This window comes from Oncorhynchus nerka, linkage group LG7 (genome assembly GCF_034236695.1).
Source record: "Oncorhynchus nerka isolate Pitt River linkage group LG7, Oner_Uvic_2.0, whole genome shotgun sequence".
Lineage (NCBI taxonomy): Eukaryota > Metazoa > Chordata > Actinopteri > Salmoniformes > Salmonidae > Oncorhynchus > Oncorhynchus nerka.
The window spans coordinates 39,694,043-39,717,922 of NC_088402.1; the positions used below are offsets into that span (position 1 = coordinate 39,694,043).

The 23,880-nt window shown below is 41.9% G+C and overlaps 1 protein-coding gene across 1 annotated transcript; it reads left to right on the top strand.

Moving 5' to 3' along the window:
• The first annotated feature begins 3,089 nt into the window (after positions 1-3,089).
• On the top strand, positions 3,090-23,469 carry LOC115132578 (oxidized low-density lipoprotein receptor 1-like). The gene is given in 12 exon segments (XM_029665323.2): positions 3,090-3,321; positions 16,825-16,935; positions 17,213-17,215; positions 17,495-17,686; positions 17,851-17,894; positions 17,896-18,051; positions 19,525-19,632; positions 20,370-20,439; positions 21,084-21,176; positions 21,279-21,340; positions 21,853-21,860; positions 23,298-23,469. Coding segments are annotated over 12 exon segments (1,251 nt in total).
• The last annotated feature ends 411 nt before the right edge of the window (positions 23,470-23,880 follow it).

Below are 23,880 nucleotides of genomic sequence, written 5' to 3' on the forward strand. Positions count from 1 at the left end.
TACTTCCTTAATAACTTGATTGTAACATGTAACATTGAGTTGGGGTTTAAATGTACTTTCAAAAACTCTGTCACTGTCAGGAAGGTGTGCCTGCATAGGCGATATTAGCTCATGAATAAGTCTGCTTGGCAGATCGAGTGAATGTTTGTCTCACCTGTGAACAGTGTAGGCGAAAGAATAGTCCACAGTTACAAATGAGGACTTTCAGGTTTTTCTCATTATGCCACTGGGACATGGCAGCCTTGAGAGAGGAAGGTGAGGAGGGTTCGGTACTATGACTGTAACTCACCAACCTGGCTCACTGCAGATCAGGGCTGTCATTACCCTACCCTGTAATCATGCTCAGACTGGCCAATCTGTCTCTGTTTTTTGTTTGTTTTTGTAGTCGACACATTAATATGGTAGTAACCTGAGTCCAAATTTATGCAACTTCACATTGTTCCTTGTGAAAATGTTCTCCTTTTTAAAAACATTTTTTTTACAAAGTAGCTTTTAAGTTTGCTTGTTTGTGTGCTTGTTTTCATTGACCAAAGAATTGAGAAAAAGTGAAGAAATCAGTTTTGAACAAAATGATCATGTAATATGTGGAAATAACTTGCATGTTCAATTATATTTTGTGATGGAATGTGTGAGTCATCACGACCTGTAACTGTGTGAATATCCGTCATAGCTATGAGTGAACCTCCAACCGTCTGTTATATGCGCACAGGAGAATAAATTGTGAGCGTAGAGAAGAAAAATACATGCTATAACTGATAATTGATCGCATGGTGCAATAATGACAGCAATTAATTGACTATTGAATGTTTTGATGGACACAGCTTTGTAGAACCAAAACCTACATTGCCTATGCTCAACAAACGCGCACTCGAGAACAAATCGTTGTAGGGGCTGCAGTTCGCGAACGGCTGTGCTTAACACCTTGCCTGGCTACCCAGACTTGTTCCGACCAAACGCTACACCATGCTCACGGATGTTAGTTTCTTCTCCGGAATGAGAAGTATGTAGCAAACGACAGAGCAGCGGAAGAGTCGTCAGGCTACTTATTACCCTCTCACGGCAGTCAAGCAATGCACTCCGCCAAAAGTCGTTCACAATATAGTTCAGTTGCAGCCACAACTAGACCTTGTTTCAGATGTATCAATAAATAATCTTATACACTGAACAAAAATATAAACCCAAGTTTTGGTCCCATGTTTCATGAGCTGAAATAAAATATCCCAGAAATGTTTCATATGCACAAAGGCATATTTCTCTCAAACTATGAGCACAAATTTGTTTACGTCCCTGTTAGTGAGCATTTCTCCTTTGCCAAGATAATCTATCCACCTGACAGATGTGTGATATCAAGAAGCTGATTAAACAGCATGATCATTACACAGGTGCACCTTGTGCTGGGGACAATAAAAGACTGCTCTAAAATGTGCAGTTTTGTCACACAATACAATGCCACAGATGTCTCAAGTTTTGAAGGAGCATGCAACTGGCATGCTGACTGCAGGAATGTCCACCAGAGCTGTTGCCAGAAAATGTAATGTTCAATTCTCTACCATAAGCCGCCTCCAATGTTGTTTTAGAGAATTTGACAGTACGTCCAACCGGCCTCACAACCGCAGCCCATGTAACCTTACCAGCCCAGGACCTCCACATCCAGTTTCTTCACCTGCGGGATCGTCTGAGACCAGCCACCCAGACATCTGATGAAACTTGGGAGTATTTCTGTCTGTAAAAAAGCCCTTTTTGTCGAAAACTTTATTCTGATTGGCTGGGCCTGGCTCCCCAGTGGGTGGTCCAGTTATGTGAAATCCATAGATTAGCACCTAATGAATTTATTTGAATTGACTGATTTCCTTACATGAACTGTAACTCAATAAAATCGTTGAAATTGTTGCATGTTGCGTTTATATTTTTGTATGCCTAGCAATCAACAAATCTACATTGTTTAAAGCACACATTTACAAGTCTCAGTCACAAATGACAGCTCCAATAAGCTCCCCATGGTGCACAACATATTAACGAGTAGCTTGTGGAATCATGACTCTTTCAAGTTTTCAGTTCATCGTTCGCCGGTAGTGAGTCCTGCGTGCTACTGACTCAAGTGAAACTAAATGAGTCAAAAGATGAATTCTTCTGAGTGAACGAGTTGAAAGATCTATGTCATTAAAATGAGACAAAATTCTCATCACTAGAGAAAAGCACAGCCTTTCTGAGGAAGGTATAGGGTACAGGATGGAACATGCCCAGAGCAATTACACTGGAATGTACCCACAATGACTATGAGCTCGCTCAGAGTCACAATACCCCTAGCAGATTGAAGCAGCCTAGCCTACACCCAGGGCCAGGGTCCATTTCCACAGAAACAAGTAGAGGAGCGGTGAAGTTTGAAGCAGTGAGATTGTACAACTCCTGCAGTATCCCTTCTTCCCCTTATCATGTATTTTGGGGGTTTGTCCGTCTGAAAATACTAATGGAATGTCCGTTGTGTGTGTTCATTTGTGTTGGTGTGTGTATCTGTGTCTCCCACCAAGTCATGTATATTGTTTGACATGTCCGTTTGCTTTGTGCAGTGTTAGTGTCATTGTCATTCTACGTTATTTGTGTACAGTAGGTGTGGTGTGTGCTTGTGTTTAACATAAAAGTAGTACAACAACCAAACTCTGACCAACTCTCTCGCTATCTCTCTCAGAATGACCTTCTTGACCCTATCCAGTCAGGCTTCAAGACGGGTCACTCAACCGAGACTGCTCTTCCCTGTGTCACGGAGGCTCTCTGCACTGCCAAAGCTGACTCTATCTCCTCTGTTCTCATCCTCCTAGATCTATCCAATGCCTTCAACACCATGAACCATCAGATCCTTCTCTCCACCCTCTCACCGCTAGTTGTCTCAGGCTCTGCACACTCTTGAATTGCATCCTACCTGGCAGGCCGCTCCTACCAGGTGACATGGAGAAGATCTGTGTCTGCAGCACATACGCTTACTCCTGGTGTCCCCCAGGGCTCAGTTCTAGGCCATCTCCTCTTCCTTCTATACACCAAGTTACTCTGCTCCGTCATATCCTCACATGGTCTCTCCTATCATTGCTATGCGGATGACACTCAACTACTTTTATCCTTCCCCCCCTTCTGACACCCAGGTGGCGACACGCATCTCTGCCTGCCTGGCAGATATCTCAGTTTGGATGTCGGCCCACCACCTCAAGCGCAACCCTGACAAGACGGAGCTGCTCTTCCTCCCGGGGAAGGCCTGCCCGCTCCAAGACCTCTCCATCACGGTTGACAACTCCACGGTGTCGTTGTCCACAGAATGCAAAGAACCTTGGCGTGACCCTGGACAACACACTGTCGTTCTCTGCAAACATCAAAGCAGTGACACGCTCCTGCAGGTTCATTCTCTACAACATCCGTAGAGTGCGACCCTAACTCACACAGGAAGCGACACAGGTCCTAATCCAAGCACTTGTCCTCTCCCGTCTGGGCTACTGCAACTCGCTGTTGGCTGGGCTCCTGCTTGTGCCATCAAACCAACTTATCCAGAACGCTGCTGCCCGCCTGGTGTTCAACCTTCCCAAATTCTCCCATGTCACCCTGCTCCTCCAGACACTCCACTGGCTTCCAGTCGAAGCTCACATCCACTACAAGACCATGGTACTGAACCCATAAACTGTTGAATGTTGCCAAAAGCAGATATTTATTCTGATAAAAGGAATAATCTAACCCTGATAACAGAGTAATTGCCGTAAAAGACAGTTGCGAAAATTCAAACTTGTTCTTTGAAGCCCTGCTGCTTTTGTAAATGGCAGCTATTGATCATGCAAGAATGGGTGTCAGTTGTCACGGCTGTTGAAGGATGAGGACCAAGGTGCAGCGTGGTGAGCGTACATTTTCTTTCTTTTAAGCAAAATGACACCAAACAAAGCAATAAAGACTACAAAAACAAACCGTGAAGCTCACACGCAAAGTGCTCTAACAGAGACAACCTCCCACACACACAGGTGGGAAAAGGGTACCTAAGTATGGTTCCCAATCAGAGACAATGATAGACCGCTGTCCCTGATTGAGAACCATACCCGGCCAAACACAAAGAAATAGAAAACATAGAACACAAAACATAGAATGCCCACTCCAACTCCCTGACCAAACCAAAACAGAGACATAAAAAGGATCTCTAAGGTCAGGGACACCAGTCAGATGATTCTGTGTCAACACGTCATCATTTTTATTGGGCTTGCTCCACATTAGCCTTACAGCTCCAGAACTGCATATCCGGTATATTTTTCCCATCAATATTTGGACATTAGTAAAATATTGATGGGAATTGATGCTAAAGAGGCGCAAGTGTCAAACAGTGCAATTTGGTCATGTAAACAGGCGCCCTGGCATTATCCAGCCTTAACAATGTACTTGTCTAACATCAACTCGCTTGCGTTGAGGTGGGAGGGGTGGCAATATTTGAAGTGTGTCCAGAAAAACAAGTGCAAAAGTGACAATTTCAATTTCCCCTTAATCAAGGCGGGTTCATCCTGGCCACTAGACAAAAGTAGCCTATGGATAAAGGGGTTTTAAATAGTCTATTGAGAGTGATTTTCGCTTGTTCAAGTAGGTTATCCATCCCCACTTACAAAAATCGCCCCTTGTCAGATTACCAAAGACACGCTCCTCCAAACTATTCAATCTGTATCGAACACAATGCAATTTCGTCTGCTATTTTGGAGAAGTGCAAACATGATCTGTAAGATGGTTCCACGATGTTTATAAAACATTAGATTTGTGAGCAATATTATTATGATTTCTCTTCATTTTGGATCTTTATCCAGGGCCGGTGAAAAGTTTGGATGTGCTAAAACCATCCATAGTCTAAATTGCTTTATCTGTATTAAATTCCCACAGATAGCAATTGTGGTGCCAGTAACTGTATTTAGGACTATTTTAAACAAGTTGTCATTTCATTTTTTAATATGATTTGTTTAAGAAATAATACATGAGAGGCCTCGTGGCTATCATCACATCACAAGCATGACAAAAATGTCGTAACACATGAATTCGAGTGTATTATTGCTTTTAAACAATGGGGTTACTAGCATTAAAAAGCAAGGTTCTTTCCCAACAAAACGTGATGCTACATTCACTAACACTGGCTGTCAAGTGCAATTTTAGGCATTCTCTGGTCGTTAGAGGGATAGAGAAGCAACTGCTCTCTCCCTCTAAATCGCATATTCTTCTGTCTCTTCTCTCGTTCTCCGTGTCTTCCCCACATTAACCTAAAGTAGAACGCATGAAAGAAACACACAGAACAGCGCGCAGTGGATTATGGTCATTGTAGTTAATTACCCCATTTGTCTGCGCTTAACTATGTAGAATATTGGCCTGTTGGAAAGTACAACTCCCTACTACATCGCACAGTTTGATTTGATTTATCTCTAGAGAAACTGTACAATGTACGCATTCTCACAGAAAAAAATGAACGAAATGGAATTCAAATAATTGACATTTCCGGTAATCGCTCAGCACTACTGAGCATGTGTGTAACATTTCCTCACGCTGAGTCAAACAGATTAAGAGATATAAACATGTGTCTGTTATAGCGCCACCATGTGGTCGATTTGAATGTACTTAGACATGTTGTGCCTTGACAGTGTTTGGAACATGTACCAAGTTTTGTTACAATACAAATATTAGTGTCAGAGTTATATGCGTTTATGTGCCAGACCACGCCCACATGAATGTTTATTGGTCAGTAGCGGCCATGTTGTTTGAGATGCTATCCTGTGAGAGCTTGGTCCATAGATGCAATATATCAAGATTCGTGAAGATCGGTCATTTGGTGCCAGAGGAGTAGCGTTTTAAGTGTTTTTAACAAACTTCTAAATGACGGAAAATCCATCATGGAGGACCTTATGGGTCCTTGAGGCATATTTGTTCCTTGAGATGAACCTATGTAACGAATCAGCAGATTGGGCAGATTTGTTGCCACTCAAGACCGTTTGACGTGGCTGATTGGGCTGCACTACAAGATAAGCCAGCGACCAGTATCGACGTACCTAACAACATCCCCCGGACACAGTGCCCTTCGCTCCCACTTGACAAACACTACTGTCCGGCAAGGGAATGGGAAGTAGATACCTAGTAGCCAATATCAGGGTGACAGTCACAGTAAGCACATGCACGCAACGCATGAAGCAACAGTACACCCATCGTCAATACATTCAATCAAAAACAAACAATGGTCAGTTTTATAACTGAAAATGTACAATTATTTGTGTAAAACTAACAGTGAAAAATGACCCGGACTAAAAACAGAATTCCAAACTCTTGCGGTATGGTAGCTCAATGCATGGGAGTTGCCTGGTAAGAAATGGAAGACAAACAACACAGCTCATTCAAAACCATTTAACCTATAGCAGAGTGTATTCGACACACCTTTTCCACACACCCACTACTATCCTTCAGACACACCGACTCCTTTCCACACGTCCACTACTTTACTTTCGATAAACACACTCGCCCATACTCCGGTCGCCATATTGGGATGCAGCTAACCCCTTCTCCCTTCCTAGGCCTCACCATTTCACGGGAATTAGCATTTTCATTTGGTCTTACGGAAGAAGATGAATAATAATACATATAGCTGCAAGCAACAAATGCCGGGGTTCAGCTATGGGCCCACTGTGCCACCATCAGGAAAAATGGGAAACATTGACCTAGAACAAGTTACTTCTGTACTGTTTACCATTCTTGCCAAATATCAGAACTCCAAATCAAACGGATCATGCAATATAATATGATTTTGATGTATTTTGGAAAATGTTCAATGATGTTTACTACTTTAAAATGCATTCTTCTACAGAGCTGAAGGACCGCTCGACACCAAACTTGGTATATAGCATCTATAGATGCACATCTTCAATCACACTATTTTCTAAGGCTCCTGTGCAAACAGTATGTCTGTTATGTCCAAAAGCACCACCATGCGGCCAAACTAAACCATACTATACAGGTTAGCTAGATTCATATCCCTGAGCGTGTGTGCTAAATTTCATCACTCTGAGTCAGCCAGATCAAGAGATATAAACATGCCCCCATTATAGAGCCACTGTATGGTCGATCGGAATGTGCTTTCATGTGTTGAGACTTAACAGTTTTTAGAACATGTGTACCAAGTTTTGTTACAATATGAATATCCGTGTTGGAGGTATATGTATGTATGTGCCAGACCACGCCCACATTCATGTTTATTGGTCAGTAGTGGCCATGTTGTTTGAGATGCTTTCCTGGATGAACATCAGTTGTTAGAGCTTGGTCCATAGATACCATATATTCAGTTTTGTGGAGATCGGTCAATCGGTGCCAGAAGAGTAGAGTTTTTCACAAAATTGTAAATGGCAGAAGATCCATAATGGCGGACCTTTATGGGTCCTTGAGGCATATTTGTTCCATTAAAAAATATGGACGTATATACTGAACTTCAGGACTCTCAAATGGGGTGTGGTGTGTGAGCTTTCAAAATTTGCATTTTCAATGGCTTGTTATAACACCACCATGTGGCCAATTGGCATGGTATGTGCATAAGAGGGTGTGGCCCTTGGCCATTTACCATCATGCAAGGTTGTAACGTCCTAGGCTTTACCATCTCACGGGTATTCCATTTTTTCCCACCAATAGGCAGAAGAAGGAAAATAATAATAATCAATGCCAACAAATAAATATCGGGTTTCACTCAGCTTCGCGGGCTTGAAACCCTAACACTGTGGACTTCAAATATGTTCAACGTATTTAGAAAATATGGGGCAGGCTATTTAACGAACTAGGCTATAACGCACTAACATTCAAATTGGATTTGATGACAAGGCAATACATAAAAGACCATAAATACACAACTTAAAGCAACCACATATTTAGCCATGGAGCATGTTCTGATTGGCCAGTGAGGAGCCAAGCCTCGACACACCCACGAATGGTTTATTCATCAAAACCCAGCCCTTTGGCACCACCAGCAGCTACGGCTCCCATAATTCCGGTTGTGAAAGTAGCTCAAATATTTCGGACACACCCCCAAACCTAGAAAACACAAGCTTTAACGCCAGTGCTAAGATTTGCCATTGCGTTAGCTTTGTTAAAATAGAGCCCAGACCGTATCTTGGTTGTGGGTTCATGGTCTGTTACAAACAAAATACATCATATAAAAGCATTTGCATTCACCATTTACATAGTGTACTGGCGGCGGAAGGAAATCCTGATGAACCGGACCTACAGAAATAAGAGTGACGTTTACACCTACTATTGCCATCATAGTAGACTGGGCCAGGTGTCGGTTGACAACCTGAGTCAACTGCTGAGGCACAGCCAAAACTAGTAGCAGCCTTTGCAGCTTCATTGGAATCTAATGTCACTGTTTGCCAAGGGGAAATTGATAACTTGTTCAAGTAAAATATGTCTGTGTACTACAAACTTAAATATATCTCTATTTACATTACCCCCCCCCCCCCCCCCTTTTACAAAATACTGAATTACAACAGCATTTAATTGATTTATTTGGTTATGTCACCTTTATTTAACCGGGTAGGCAAGTTGAGAACAAGTTCTCATTTACAATTGCGACCTGGCCAAGATAAAGCAAAGCAGTTCGACCCATACAATGACACAGAGTTACACATGGAGTAAAACAAACACACAGTCAATAATACAGTAGAAAAAATAAGTATATATACAATGTGAGCAAATGAGGTGAGATAAGGGAGGTAAAGGCAAAAAAAAAAGGCCATGGTGGCAAAGTAAATACAATATAGCAAGTAAAACACTGGAATGGTAGATTTGCAGTGGAAGAATGTGCAAAGTAGAGATATAAATAATGGGGTGCAAAGGAGCAAAATAAATAAATATATACAGTAGGGGTGAGGTAGTTGTTTGGGCTAAATTATAGATGGGCTATGTACAGGTGCAGTAATCTGTGACCTGCTCTGACAACTGGTGCTTAAAGCTAGTGAGGGAGATAAGTGTTTCCAATTTCAGAGATTTTTGTAGTTTGTTCCAGTCATTGGCAGCAGAGAACTGGAAGGAAGGGAGGCCAAAGGAAGAATTGGTTTTGGGGGTGACCAGAGAGATATACCTGCTGGAGTGCGTGATACAGGTGGGTGCTGCTATGGTGATCAGCGAGCTGAGATAAGGCGGGGCTTTACCTAGCAGGGTCTTGCAGATGAACTGGAGCCAGTGGGTTTTGCGACGAGTATGAAGCGAGGGCCAGCCAACGAGAGCGTACAGGTCGCAGTGGTGGGTAGTATATGGGGCTTTGGTGACAAAACGGATGGCACTGTGATAGACTGCATCCAATTTATTGAGTAGGGTATTGGAGGCTATTTTGTAAATGACATCGCAGAAGTCGAGGATCGGTAGGATGGTCAGTTTTACAAGGGTATGTTTGGCAGCATGAGTGAATTTAGTGATTTAGTTATTATCATGTGATAATGCAAAACTCATTGACATTATGCTTGACTAAGATGTTATAATTCATAACTGTAATGATCTTATGGAAAAAAATACTTAGTGTACAAAACATTAGGAACATGCTCTTTCCATTACATAGATTGACCAGATGAATCCAGGTGCTTCTACACCTGCATTGCTTGCTGTTTGGGGTTTTAGGCTGGGTTTCTGTACAGCACTTTGAGATATCAGCTGATGTACGAAGGGCTATATAAATACATTTGATTTGATTTGATATGTTAACTTATTGATGTCACCTGTTAAATCCACCTCAATCAGTGTAGAGGAATGGGAGGTGACAGGTTAAAGAGGGATTTTTAAGCCTTGAGAAACTGAGACATGGATTGTGTATGTGTGCCATTCAGAGTGCACCGGTTTGTGTGTCTGTGTGTATCAAGAATGGTCCACTTCCCAAAGGACATCCAGCCAACTTGACACAACTCTATGAAGCATTGGAGTCAACATGGGCCAGCATCCCTGTGAAACACTTTCGACACCTTGTAGAGTCCATGCCCTGACAAATGGCGACTGTTCTGAGGTAAAAAGGGGATACAACTCAATATTAGGATGATGTTCATAATGTTTTGTACATTTCAGTATATGTGACAGACTTGGCCTGAAAATCTGGCATTCAAAGTGTCAGACACAACAAAAGCAGTCTGCAGAAGCCATAAACATGTAAAACTGTCATTCATATTGTCTATTCTCCATAGCAGCGAAAAGCAGCGACGAGGTATGCTCGTCAATTTTAAAACAGTTGGGTTGGGCATTGACTTTGTGCCAAGCGGCTCGGCATGGAGGTAGAGGTTCGGCTGGCAGGCTTTAACCTGGTACGCCTGAGTTCAAAGGTTTGAGCAGAAAAACAACGAGACTAAACACTGAGGGAGTTCTTATTTAATCATGTCGAGATCTCTCTTCTTAACAAAAGAAAGGGAAATGACATCTTAGCAGATGTTCTTATCCAGAGCGATTTACAGTAGTGAGTGCATACATTTTCATACTGGTCCCCCATGTGAATCCAACCAACATCCCCGGCGTTGCAAGCGTCATGCTCTACCAACTGAGCTACACAGCACCCTGTCATCCGTTGTCCCACATGTTTGAGACGCTCTATGTCATCAGAACTTTTCATTGACCCTAAAAGGTATTTACTACAAATAGATGTTATGATGAGTGTCAAGGCTCAAGATAAGACCCAGATGCAGACAGTTTCAAAGTTATACAAGTTTATTACAAAAACAGGGGGGCAGGCAAACGACAGGTCAAGGGCAGGCAGAGGTCAGTGGTCCAGGATGGTATAACAAGGTACAGAACTACAGGCAGGCTCAGGGTCAAGGCAGGTAGAATGGTCAAAACCCGGGAAAGCTAGAAAACAGGAACTAGAGACAGACAGAGGCACGGGGAAAAAACAGTGGTAGGCTTAGAGAAATAAAACAAACTGGCAACAGACAAACAGAGAACACAGGTATAAATACACCGGGGATAATGGGGAAGATGGGCGACACCTGGAGGGGGCTGAAGACTAGCACAAAGACAGGTGAGACAGATGAGTATGATGTTCATTTAAGTTTTGGTTTAAATTGTTTTATACATTAATCCTATATTGCTATTAGTGTCACTAAACAAAGTCTACAGATTGTTGAATGATTTCCTATCAAACGATTTGTTTCCAAAAGAGACTCCTAATTGTACACGTTGGGAAGTCAGGTCTGAATGACTTGTTGATTTTGGGGCGTTGCAATAACTTTGACCAATAAATGATAACTGTAAGCCACAGAGACACGTTGGGTCACATCTCTTCAAGTGACGCATTCTTTCCTGTGAGGCATCAATGACCACATCATTTCCTCTCTCGTAGATGAAATAGAACTAGTGTGGTACTTTGGTCACCTAGTCTGCGTGGAACTGAAAGTAGTTTGAGGATTCAAACAGACTCCATAATGTTTTTTTTGATCAAGCAACAATCCACAACAGGATGTGTATTATCAGAGGTGTCTGTACATTACTATTTTGGCACTCACTCAAGATATGTACATTTTTAAGTCCATTGCTCTTTGACCTGGTACTGTAATAATGCATCTGATTATGACATTTGGGAATGAATATTCATATGCAAAGGACCTTATTATTCATGCAGAAACCAATGACAAGTGATAAGTGTACGGTAAGCTTTCTGTCCTTACTGGAAGTGATTAATGTGCTGTGCATGTGGGTGGGTACTGCGTGTGTGGTTGGGTGTGTGTGGTTTGTGACAGGGTGTGTGTTACATGGAATGTGACCCATTCAGGGAGGGAAGTTAGCCGTATTGGCCTCAACTCCGGTATCCAATGACCAGACTCAGGTCAGGCGCATGATGGAATAGGGCTGTTTGATCTGTCTGACATCCATCATGTCACCTCTGTCCTGCCTCACCTGGAGGCGTTGGGGTTGAGTAATCCCCCCCCCAGCTTTGTCCCTCTGACTAAAACGCCATGCTCTGAATGGTGCTGAGCGCACGCACGCTCACACGCACACCCACACACACAGACTTACACTACAGATACTCAAAAAGAAACAGAACTCACTCAGACAGAAACGCAAAAAGCAGATATGCACACACACAGACACACACATGTACACATGTACACACAAGTGCACATACACAAAACAAAATGCATTAACACACACTTGCATACGTGCAAACATGAACGGTCACGTCTGTGTACTGTACATAAGAGTAAGTAAGAAATTAATGGGCAAAATGTAAGGGTGTACCTTTCAGCCTGGCCGTCACAATAACCGCAGTGCCACCTGCTGGTCCTTAGACCTTCTGAAATATTCCTCCGATTTTTGTGAGCTGATCGAATTATCCTCACTTTTTACCAGGGTTGTGGTCAATTCCATTAACATTTCAGTCAATTCAGAAAGTAAACCAAATTCCAATGAAAAAGGTGGCTCCCTGGAATTTAAATGGAATTGACTCCAAAACCTGTTTCTACAAGATTGTTGAATGTTACTCCCTCTTTGTCTTGGCACTACAGAATGAGTGGCATATCTGTCTATCTATCCCTGCCCAATCATAACATCCTTACCAAAAACAAACTCTGAATTAGATGCTGGTAGTTAGGTTTGCTAGGCCTTAGTCTTGCTTGGCCAGACTCACAGCACCGTGCTAGAAAATCAAGACTAGCTAGCAAGGCCCTAAAGTTGTGTAGACAGTCAGGGTTGGGCAGTAACTGATTACATGTAATCTGATTACAAAAACGTTACCAGCAGAAATATTGTAATAGGATTACAGATACTTTTGAAAAACTAGATTACTCCTTGGATTACTTTTAAGTTGAAAAAAGGTGCAAGTTTATATTTGTTCCACCTGAGTGAGTCTGACCATAAGTGAGAGACCACTATGATGGCACACCAAAAGCTTTGATGGAACCTTTTTGCCCTCTTCTCATGCCGCTTAAGGTGAAAGTAATCCACAAGTAACTGAAAGTAATCAGATTATATTACTGGGTTTGGATAATCCAAAAGTTACATTACTGATTACAATTTTGGACAGGTAACTAGTAACTGCAACGGTTTACATTTAGAAAGTAACCTACCTAACCACGTGTTGCCTAATGGTAATTATTTTCTCCCGTGTCAGAGTAGTTCTCCTGCATTGAAGCAGTTACTTCAAAGCAGCAGTAGTAGGACCACACACATTCTGTCAGGCTTATAATGGTTGATAACAGTAGCCAGAACACACTGACATTTCCCAATCCCTACCCCACCCCCAAACACAAATAGCATTACTCAACATCCTAAAGTAAGCAGTTTCAGCATTCCCTTGAAAGGAGTCATCCACTTCCTATATCTATTTCAATCAATTAGGGAGCGAGGACACATGGCTGACTCCCATATAGTGAATCCAGGGGAGTATCACAGAGCATTCTGGGTTGGGAAGATTTACTGAAAGGGATGCAGTAACAGATACAGGAAAGGGAGTTACCCTTTTGATACTGTCTGACTCAATGTGACAAAGGAAAGGCCCAGTAAGCCTTCACACCGTGGGTTAAAGGTACACGAGCACACACACAAGTGCGCATGCGCAGCACACACACACAAAGAGAACCTAAGGACATGGAATTTATGTCATCTATCCCCACCGGTCATTAGTAGGTGATAGGATGTTGTGATGTGGGTCAGTGTGATGCTTTACATGAGCTAAACATGCATTATTACCACCATTCCCTGTAGTCGGTTGGCTAATATCTATGGTGATTCCTGAGACATGATGTGCTGGAACGTAACCGTCCACTAGTCGAAAAACACAGCAGTCTGATGAAGGTCATTGGGCGCAGCACTGCTCTGGAAATCGTATTGTGCTGTCTCTTAATCGTCATGGTTAAACACTGTGTTCCCTTGATGACCTAACTGTTAGTGACAGTGACATTAACATGTCACTCACTGGATTTCACATATCGGGATTTCACAATAAGGTACTGGAGTTTACGTTGCGTTATGGATTAATAACACAATGAAAACAGGACTGTTTTCATTGGAAAATCATCAGATGACCCATTCATGGTTTATCAATGTAGTTTTTTCTATGCAACTTGTGTGTATACAACTCCCATATCCACACTAGTCAGTCACCCAAAAGTCAACACGGCCTAACTGTACTCACCTTTCCGTTCACATACAGTAAGTTCAGCAGCAGTACTAGCAGTACAGTGTGTATAGCCTACTGTACAGCACACACTTTACATGAAAGCATTTTAAAGGCTTGTGGGGCACTCTAGTGGCTGATCAAAGGGAAAATAACCACAGAAATGTATAGCAGAGGAGGAAGAGCCATTTTAAAGCATTTTGAAGGCTAGTGGTGAAATCTAATTGCCTAACATAATCTACATTGATTGCACTGCATCTAAATTATTAAATACCCCACAAAACATGTCATAAAAAAACACAACATGAAACATGCATATGCTAATACTATATTCTACTTGTAAATAGTTCATTAGTAGCATTTTAATTAGAAAAGTTAGCCTATTACAAGTTGTTCATTTCCAGACATTTCCACTCGGGCTCCTGAGTGGCGCAGTGGTCTAAGGCCCTGCATCTCAGTGCAAGAGGCGTCATTGCAGACCCTGCTTTGAATCCAGGCTGCATCACATCTGGCAGTGATAGGTAGTCCCATAGGGCTGCACACAATTGGCCGGGGTAGGTCGTCATTTTAAATAAGAATGTGTTCTTAATTGACTTGTCTAGTTAAATAAAGGTAAAAAAAAATATATATATATATATATATAAAAGTCATGTATTTATGGAAATTATACAAATTATCTAAAATGTTTCAGTAATGAAAGCAGACAGGGATCGGAAATCAAACTGCTCTCAGAGCATTTCGTATGATTCTGTATGTAAATCCCAAACACCACATTTAGTATGATATGTTACGTTACTTGTGTTTTGTATTAATTTGTGGATGTCCATCATCCATTTCGTATATGTTACGAATTACAATTCGTACTATATATTACGAATTTTCAAAACCGAATTAAATGTATGGCATTTGAGACAAGAACACACTTCAAATCTAGGTGACCACCATTTGACAAAAACAACATTTGCATAATTTCCGGCAAAGAGAGCCTAATGACTGATTTACATGGTAAAGTTTGGGATATACTGGCTGAATCAACATTGTGTCCACGACATTTCAACAACAAACAAATCAACATGAGGACGTTTAATCAGCATGGAAAACTGATGTGGATTTGGAAAAAGTCATCAAAGGGAATTTGAACCTAAATCCAATGACATAGTGACCGTTTTTGTTGATTTCATGTTGAATTCAAGTAAGTTCACAACTCAACCCAATGTAAATCAAAACTAGATGTTGAACTGACATCTGTGCCCAGAGGGTTTGGTTATGCAGTGTTCACTCAGGCATGGTGTGTATTGCATTCAAAACACAGTTCTCTCCAGGTTTCCAAATCTGTCTTTCATCATTACCTTCCACAATAGAATAGACACTGCTTCTAATTTGTATTCAATATGCTTCCTCCAACGTATCTGACACCATAGCTAATTGTATAATACTACAGGACTGTCACACGTTCTGAAGAACAATAGTTCTTTATTAAGGAATGTCATTAGTTAAATTAAATCTTGCATCTAATGTGAAACATATATTTGCATGCTGTGACCTTATGTCTGACTCCTAATACTGTAAAGTGGAAATATGATCCATTTCAAAATGCGTCAATCTGTTCCTCATTGATTCATTTCATCAGATGTGCTAATGCTGCAATGGCTAAATGTGCAACAACTGGGGTTCAACAACTGGGGTTCAACAACTGGGGTTCAACAACTGGGGTTCCCTGAGGAACAGATTTGAAAACAATAAGAGCACAGTGCACCACAGGCAATATTACTGACAGGAATTGTCTCCAAACTGGCAACAAGCAACACCCCTTCCCATACAGCCCATGTAGTTTTCCTGAATGCTCCTACTACTCTGTGGTGCAGTCAACATGCTCATGACATTTAACAGCCAAATAAATGCTCTTTGTGTAATGATTACACGGACATGGTTCATTTCCTGACCTAGAATAGCAACAACCATAATCCTGCCCTACAAACATGATGGGAAGTAAGATTCAACAACAGGCATTTTGTGGGAATCATCGGGAGCAAGAGGTGGCCTACTGACAATACATGTTTTTTTTTAAGAGCAGTCACATGATTATTCTTCTTTACATTACTTTTGTTCCCCTTTTAATGGTTGGCTCAATCAAATATCGAATCAACATTGATTTATTCAACAATTCTCTAAGTACTGATTGATAGGGTATAAACAGTATACCTAATAATTAGTAGCCATTAGCCTGTTTCCTTCTCAAAAACACACAATAACAATTGTGTTTTGCAATCATTTCATTAAGGCTTATATTTCAATGATTCCAAGTTTGTTTTCTTATTTGAATCCTTTTTTCTTTGTGTATACCACATAAAACATGTAAGTATTGAAAGATAATTTCATTACTCCTCTCTTTCAATTATACCTACTAGTTTTTGATTTAATATTTATCTTCCATGCTTTTTATAATGATTCATGAAATGTATCTAATTTTCTACCAAACACACATTTATGGGGTTTTGTCTGCAGGATTAAATGTTGTTGACATTCTGAAAATATTTCATTGTAGGCATGTTGTGCATCCCCAGCCTGCAGACAGTAGGCTGTAGTATAGTATTTGACTGTGTTATCAAGTGTTTCAGTTGCACAAAAGCCCCCCAAAACCACATACAGAGCAATTAGCACCAACATTTCCAACTGAAATACATCTCTATACACTGGTGTCATGTCCTCCAAAACAGTGTCTGTCCCCTCACTGAGAACGGGCCCCAGGCCCTACAGGTTAGCCACGGCCTGTCTGGCCACACTGTGCGCTGTCCTTCTGCTGTCCATCATCGCTGCGAGCACCCACTGTGAATATATCCACAGCAAACACACAGCGTTGTTTAAATGTTGCCTCCCTAAACCACTTCCTGATTTACCCTAGTGTCCCAATGTAACACAACATTTAAATAAAGGCCTCTGCTTCTGTCATTTTCCCTCCGTTTGGTGACCTTTGTAATCTGACTTGTGTAACCAAATCTCGCTCTAGCCAAAAGGCTAGAGCCAGCCCTGCATCCCAGTAAATGACTAATATGAAACTCTACTTGCAACCTAACAATGTCTGAGAGCTCAAAAAGCGGTGTGGAGTCAGTGATTGTTGCAGTGCCGCTAACTCTTATCAGGAACAAACCTTGATGATGTCATACTCAGCACATATAAAAGACAATGAAAGACATTTGCTTGTTGTGTTCTATGGGGCTCCTTCTTATGGCTACCACATTCAACTAGCCTTATCAAAGGTACCTCATCACCCCTGCCCTACGCTCACCGCATTCTTTGTCTTTGCCTTCCCTTCTTTAAAGACTTGTTGTTTTCTTCCTGGGTGCTATGGACTGAAGCCCCCTGCTGCTCGTCTTCCTCTCAGATAAGAATCTCTATATCTGGGCTTGCGCAATGAGCATCAGGCTCCTCTGCCTCAGAACGAGTCTGGTGGTCAGATGCAGATGCAGAGAGAGACCGTCAACGTAACGGCCCCGATTGCAGCCCTGAGAGAACTGCAGACGAAGAAAGAAGACCTTGTGAAGGAGAGAGACGAGCTTCTGGCCAGGTTGGCCAAATCAGGTCGTGTGTGTGTGTGTGTGTGTGTGTGTGTGTGTGTGTGTGTGTGTGTGTGTGTGTGTGTGTGTGTGTGTGTGTGTGTGTGTGTGTGTGTGCGTGCGTGTGTGTGTCATGACGCTGAAGTAAAACATTTATATCTATATCCTTTTTTCTGCTGTGTATGACAGAACCAGAGCCCACATCACCACTGTGACCTACGTCAACCCCGTTGGCCCTTTCAAACGCCGGTAACCTGTCCTCGGGACTGGCTGGTGCTCAACAGCAGCTGCTACTACATCTCCACCAGGAGTATGCACTGGCACAACATCCAGGACTCGTTCATGGAGATAGGAGGACACCTGGCCATCGTACACACTGCTGAGGAACAGGTGAGATGGAGTGGGGAGGGAGAGAGAGAGATGGGGATGAGAGAGAGAGAGAGCGAGAGGGAGAGGAGGGGGTGGAGTTAAAGAGGGAAAGAGAGCTAGGGAGGGTGGGAGAAAGAGGGAGGGTGGGAAACAGAGGGAAAGAGAGAGAGGTGAAAGGTTGTGGATTAGACACTGTTGATTTTCTCAATTATCTGGTAAGGCTGGAAATAGCAGATCAATAGGGAAGATACAGTCCAATGTCAAAAAGATTGACACACACATTTCCTTTCCTTTCTGCCAGGGTTCTGTAGGGGTCATGATAAATGCATTGAGTTCATTTTATTTTCCCGATATTGACCAAACTCGGGTGAATGATGCTTCTTGCTGTAGAGATTGGCCAGATGGTGGCGCTATGCATGCCCTGTTCAAAGGCACTTAAATATTTTGTCTTGCCCATTCACTCTCTGAATGGCACATACTTACACAATCCATGTCTCAATTGTCTCAATGCTTAAAAATCCGTCTTTAATCTGTCTCCTCCCCTTCACTGATTGAAGTGGATTTAACAGGTGACATCAATAAGTGAACATAGCTCTCACCTGGATTCCCCTGGTCAATCTATGCCATGGAGAGAACATGGAAAGAGCAACATTTCGTACACGTTAGATACACTGTGTCAAGTCTCAACATATGCAAGAACATTTATATTGACCACACGGTGGCGCTATAATGGGCACATGTTTGAAATGTGTCTCATATACTCAGGGATATGAGTCTAGCTAACCCACACAATATCTCAGACACCACTGGCCCAATGTTGACGAAACTTTGGTGAATGATGAGTCTTGCCATAGAGATCCGGCATTTACAAAATGACACTGATTGGCCCAAGGTGGGCGCTATAAGAATCACGCAATATCTCAGACACCACAGGCCCGATTTGAATGACATTGAATGATGTGTCATTCACCCAAATATATCATTTGTGTGGGACAACATGTTTACTGTTGCCTTTTAAAATCATGTGTCCTGTTATACTCGTCATTCACATCCCAATGTAATCATCTCTCCTGTTATACTCGTCATTCACATCCCAATGTAATCATGTGTCCTGTTATACTCGTCATTCACATCCCAATGTAATCATCTCTCCTGTTATACTCGTCATTCACATCCCAATGTAATCATCTCTCCTGTTATACTCGTCATTCACATCCCAATGTAATCATCTCTCCTGTTATGCTCGTCATTCACATCCCAATGTAATCATCTCTCCTGTTATACTCGTCATTCACATCCCAATGTAATCATCTCTCCTGTTATACTCGTCATTCCCATCCCAATGTAATCATCTCTCCTGTTATAGACATTGTTATAGACATTGTCGCATTCCAATGTAATATTGTCTCCTGTTATAGACATTGTCACATCCCAATGTATATTTCATGTTATAAACATTGTCGCATGTCAATATAATCATGTCTCCTGCTGTAGACGCTTCTGTTGAACCAGTTACCTCTGAGCCACTGGAATGCAAACTGGTTTGGAATCAATGACGAGACAGCCGAGGCAGACTGGCTTTGGGTCGATGGAACCAAACTGGTTCCATCAATCAACACTAAAAATGATTGGCTTCATACACATTGGCCTAAATTATCCCCGGACTGTGGTGGTGCATTTTTTAAACATTGAATCTGACTAACCATGTAAAACAAGGCTCAACTCTTGTTTGATATACCAGAATTCAACTACACCTGGGATTGTTTAAATCTGGGTCTGAGTCCCATCATTTAATGTGAGAACCTGCCTTCTATTTTACAAATGAGTATATTAATTTCGTTTTTCAAATTGTTTGGTTTACTTGTGTTCTCAGTTGGTACATGTGATGCAAACAGGTTATGGTTCATTTGACTGTGTTTTCACTGTGGGCTCTACCCATTTGTTGTTCCATCTTTAAACTTCTTCAGTTGAGCACCTGCCCATTTTGCATCGATGGACAGGGTGAAGATTGATTACACTGCCTTTTTGTACGCTGTAAATTAGACTTTTCACTGTTATAGCATTCTAACAAATTCATGTTTTGCCTTCATCCAGAAGATTACTAGAGAGTCTGTATACTGTTATGAGATTATCAACATGCTGCCTAAGGATCACAGCCTTAGAAATTGAGTTGGGATGAACCTATGGAACCCCCTGCACAACTTTCATTCAAGATGAAAGCAGCCGTTTTAGTGGGTTTGTCAAACACTTGCAGCCCAACCCCTCCACCACCACCCCACCCAATGTTGTCAATGTTCTACATTTGCATTATCTCGTTGTTGGCTTATGTCATTTGCTAGCTCATTAGGCCTAGTTTCCACATGTTGAATGCAAATCTGGCGTTTGAGCTTCTAGAGATTGTGAGACAAGGTATCACTGCAAGCAGAAACCTTGTCTCGTCAGAACTGCAGGAGCAGTACTTTGGATGGACAAACTGGCATTTATCAGCGTCAATGTGCCTTTCATTGCAATCAGCATATTTGCAAACCTGTTTTTTGCCTTCTGCCTGTTCTGTCCTCTGCCAGGCAGAGAGCAACTCAAACAGCCTGTGAAGATACTACTGGGCTCGTTAGTTTGCTGCACCATTGTTTTCCTGGTTTCTCTTATTGCAATGAAATACTTCCTCTTCACGGAACATCTGGAGCTCTGGCTCGCTGCTAATCTGATAGTGGGATACACTTTCCCCACTAGTATGACAACCTCTGTTTGGCTGAGTTTCTTCTACTACACTCAGATTGTCCCTTCCCAGCGAGCTCTCTTCACCTGGGTGAAGAGGAATATCAAAATAATTATTTACTGGATCCTGTTTATTGACAGAGTCTTGTTTTTGTTTGATATTTCTCTTCATCTTCCCGCAATAGTTGATTTACTCAACAGCGTGTCTGGAAATGCTAATGGCACTTACATATCAATGAACACTACGGTCTCTGCCTCTCAAAATGCCCTGTGTTACACTGAGATGGCACGTGTTGTCTTGAAAATAACCTACGTCTTTTTTGGACTCTGTGTGGTAGTTTGGTCGAGCTGTGCCACTGTGCGCTACCTGCACAGACACATGGAGAGCATGAAAGAGAGCGGCAGCCCCTTCTCCGCGCCCCGTCTGCACAGTCAGATGAGGGTCACCATCACTGGGATCCTGCAGGGGATTCTCTACATCATTTGCTTTTTGTGGCTCATCTTTTATATCTTCAAAGATTTTTTCTCTACAGATTTTGACAACAATGGAAATATCTTCTACACGGTCATCTCTCTGTACATGTTTGGCACCACTGTAAACCTGGGAATTGGTCAGTCTGTTTTCCGACAGAGGGCAGCTGATGTTTGGCATAAAGCTCAACGGGATGTAAGGTTGGCGAAGTTGTATGGATGAATCCATCAATGGCATCGAACCTTATGCTTTGTTTTATTTAAACGAGTAATGATGTGTTGAGTTATAGTCTACCCCGGGACTATATCTACCCCGGGACTATATCTACTCCGGGACTATATCTACCCCGGGACTATATCTACCCACGGACTATATCTACCCCGGGACTATATCTACTCCGGGACTATATTGATACATAGATGTAATCAATGCTAATAATAATTTGGCTTCATAGACATAGCCTAAATTATTTAAGATCCAATTGTTTTATAAACCAGAATTAAGCCTTGATTCACCTGGATTTATTTAAACTGGGTCTGTGAAACTGGCCCATAATGTAGTAGGCTATAATATTTAACAAATTAGTCATTATACTCTATTTACTTGTAATGTTTTTATTATGTGTTCCTCTGTAGCTCATTTGGTAGAGAATGGCTCTCGCAACGCTAGGATAGTGGGTTTGATTCCTGCGACCACCCGTACATAAAATGTATGCACGCATGACTAAGTTGTTTTGGATGAAGGTGTCTGCTAAATTGCATATATTATTATATTTCTACATATATTTTCCAACTGTATCTGACATGAATTACATTGTGATATATTTGACTGCGTTTTTTAATACGTCAGACGTGTGATATTCCTATTTGTTTTCCCATCCATCCAGTACGTTATGAAGATGACTAAAATGCTGTAAATTGACCTCTATATTGTCCTTTCAGTTTCTCTGTGACAAATCTTTAACTTGTTAAAAGCAGCTTGTGAAATGTGTGACTTTGCTTTGTGTGCGCAATAAAAAAAATAACAAAAATGTGTACCCCAATGGATTTCCATTCAGGATAAGTAGGCTATTACAAACTACTGGTCGGACCATAGAAATAAAATTACTTCCTGTTTTAAACCTATGGGTACACACAATGTGGCCACCGGTCCATCCATTGACTTGAATGGCAATGACCATTCTAGTCATTCTATTTCTATGGGTCCATGTAACTACCTATAGCCCAGGTGAAGAGAGGCCTGTGGCTCTGGATCCGTAGGTCACCGCCCCCCCGTTCCTGCCCTGCCCCCCTGGAAAGATCCGTATCACCTTCAGTGCATGTGTTTCGTTACCTCTACTTTAAGCACACATTTTCGTGGTCACCTCTCCCTTCACATTTCTCACTGTCCAATCGTGAATGATGATAATTCTTCAGGTTTTACCGGTGAAACGTCCATGCAGCATCTACATGCCAACCATTTGATCACAATCAGTTCCATGGGAATATGCATTTCGATCTTCTTTGTTATGTACAGTGTTGTTTCAAATTATGTACAGTGTTGTTTCAAATTATGTACAGTGTTGTTTCAAATTATGTACAATGTTGTTTCAAATTATGTACAGTGCGCAAATTCTAGAGCAGATGGTGTTAACAAACCCGTAGCATACCTGTTTTGTATCATTATGTGATCTTGGATCTTGGAGACTTTAATCTAACTTTATTAAACGAACACCATTTGTCAGAGTAGCCTGTTCTCTATGGCCCCCACTCAGACTTAGGAAAATATACTCCTTTCCTATGCACGCCATTCCTACCACTTCTCAGTAGTTGGTATTCAGCCTTACCTTATGCAGGTGCATAAGGGGCTTCGCAGGCATGGTTCCCTTGTGGGTGCTGAATAAATAAACCTTTATTTATACAGGTTTGTAGAGGCACTGTAGATAACACAGTTCATTAGTGCACACCATTGGCCAACAGCTATTCTAGTAAAACAATATATTATATATGTTTTATTTATATGATGTACTGTGCATTATACCAAGATATGTTTGGTTGACTTTGTGGGGTTTTCTAAGGAAACCATGTTTCTCCCTGTGTAGCTTTTGGGAGGAGGGTGAGCCCAACAACCACATTGACGAAGACTGTGGCTACATCGTGAAGACACGCAAGCTGGAGCACAAAGCGGTGACCAGCTGGTACGACGCCCCGTGCACCATGTACTGGCCCTTCATCTGTGAGATAGAGACGCAGACCCCTGATCCTGCTACTTAGCGATAAGCACTTATCAGGCCCATGTTGGATCTAGAAATACTTCCTCTTTGAGCTGGAATTGTCATTGTTCATAATGATAGACCAGTGACCAACCCTTCACCTGGGTACACTGGTTTTTGCTCTAACCCTGCTCTAACTTATCTGATTCAGATAATCAAGGTTCAGATGAGCAGCTGATTAGTAGAATAAGGTGTGTTAGAGCAGGGCAAGAGCAAAACCTTGCAAGCCCTGTAGCTCTTCAGGAGGATGTTTGGCCACCCCTGTACTACACTTTGGTAGACTTTTGCAGCATTATCAGGCCTGAAGAGGAACGCTCTACTTTACTAGTCTACTGTATTTTGCTTTTTCAATTCAAAATGTTCTCAAGGAACATGTTAGTTACTGTTGTGTCATCGAAGTGGTCGCCAAAGT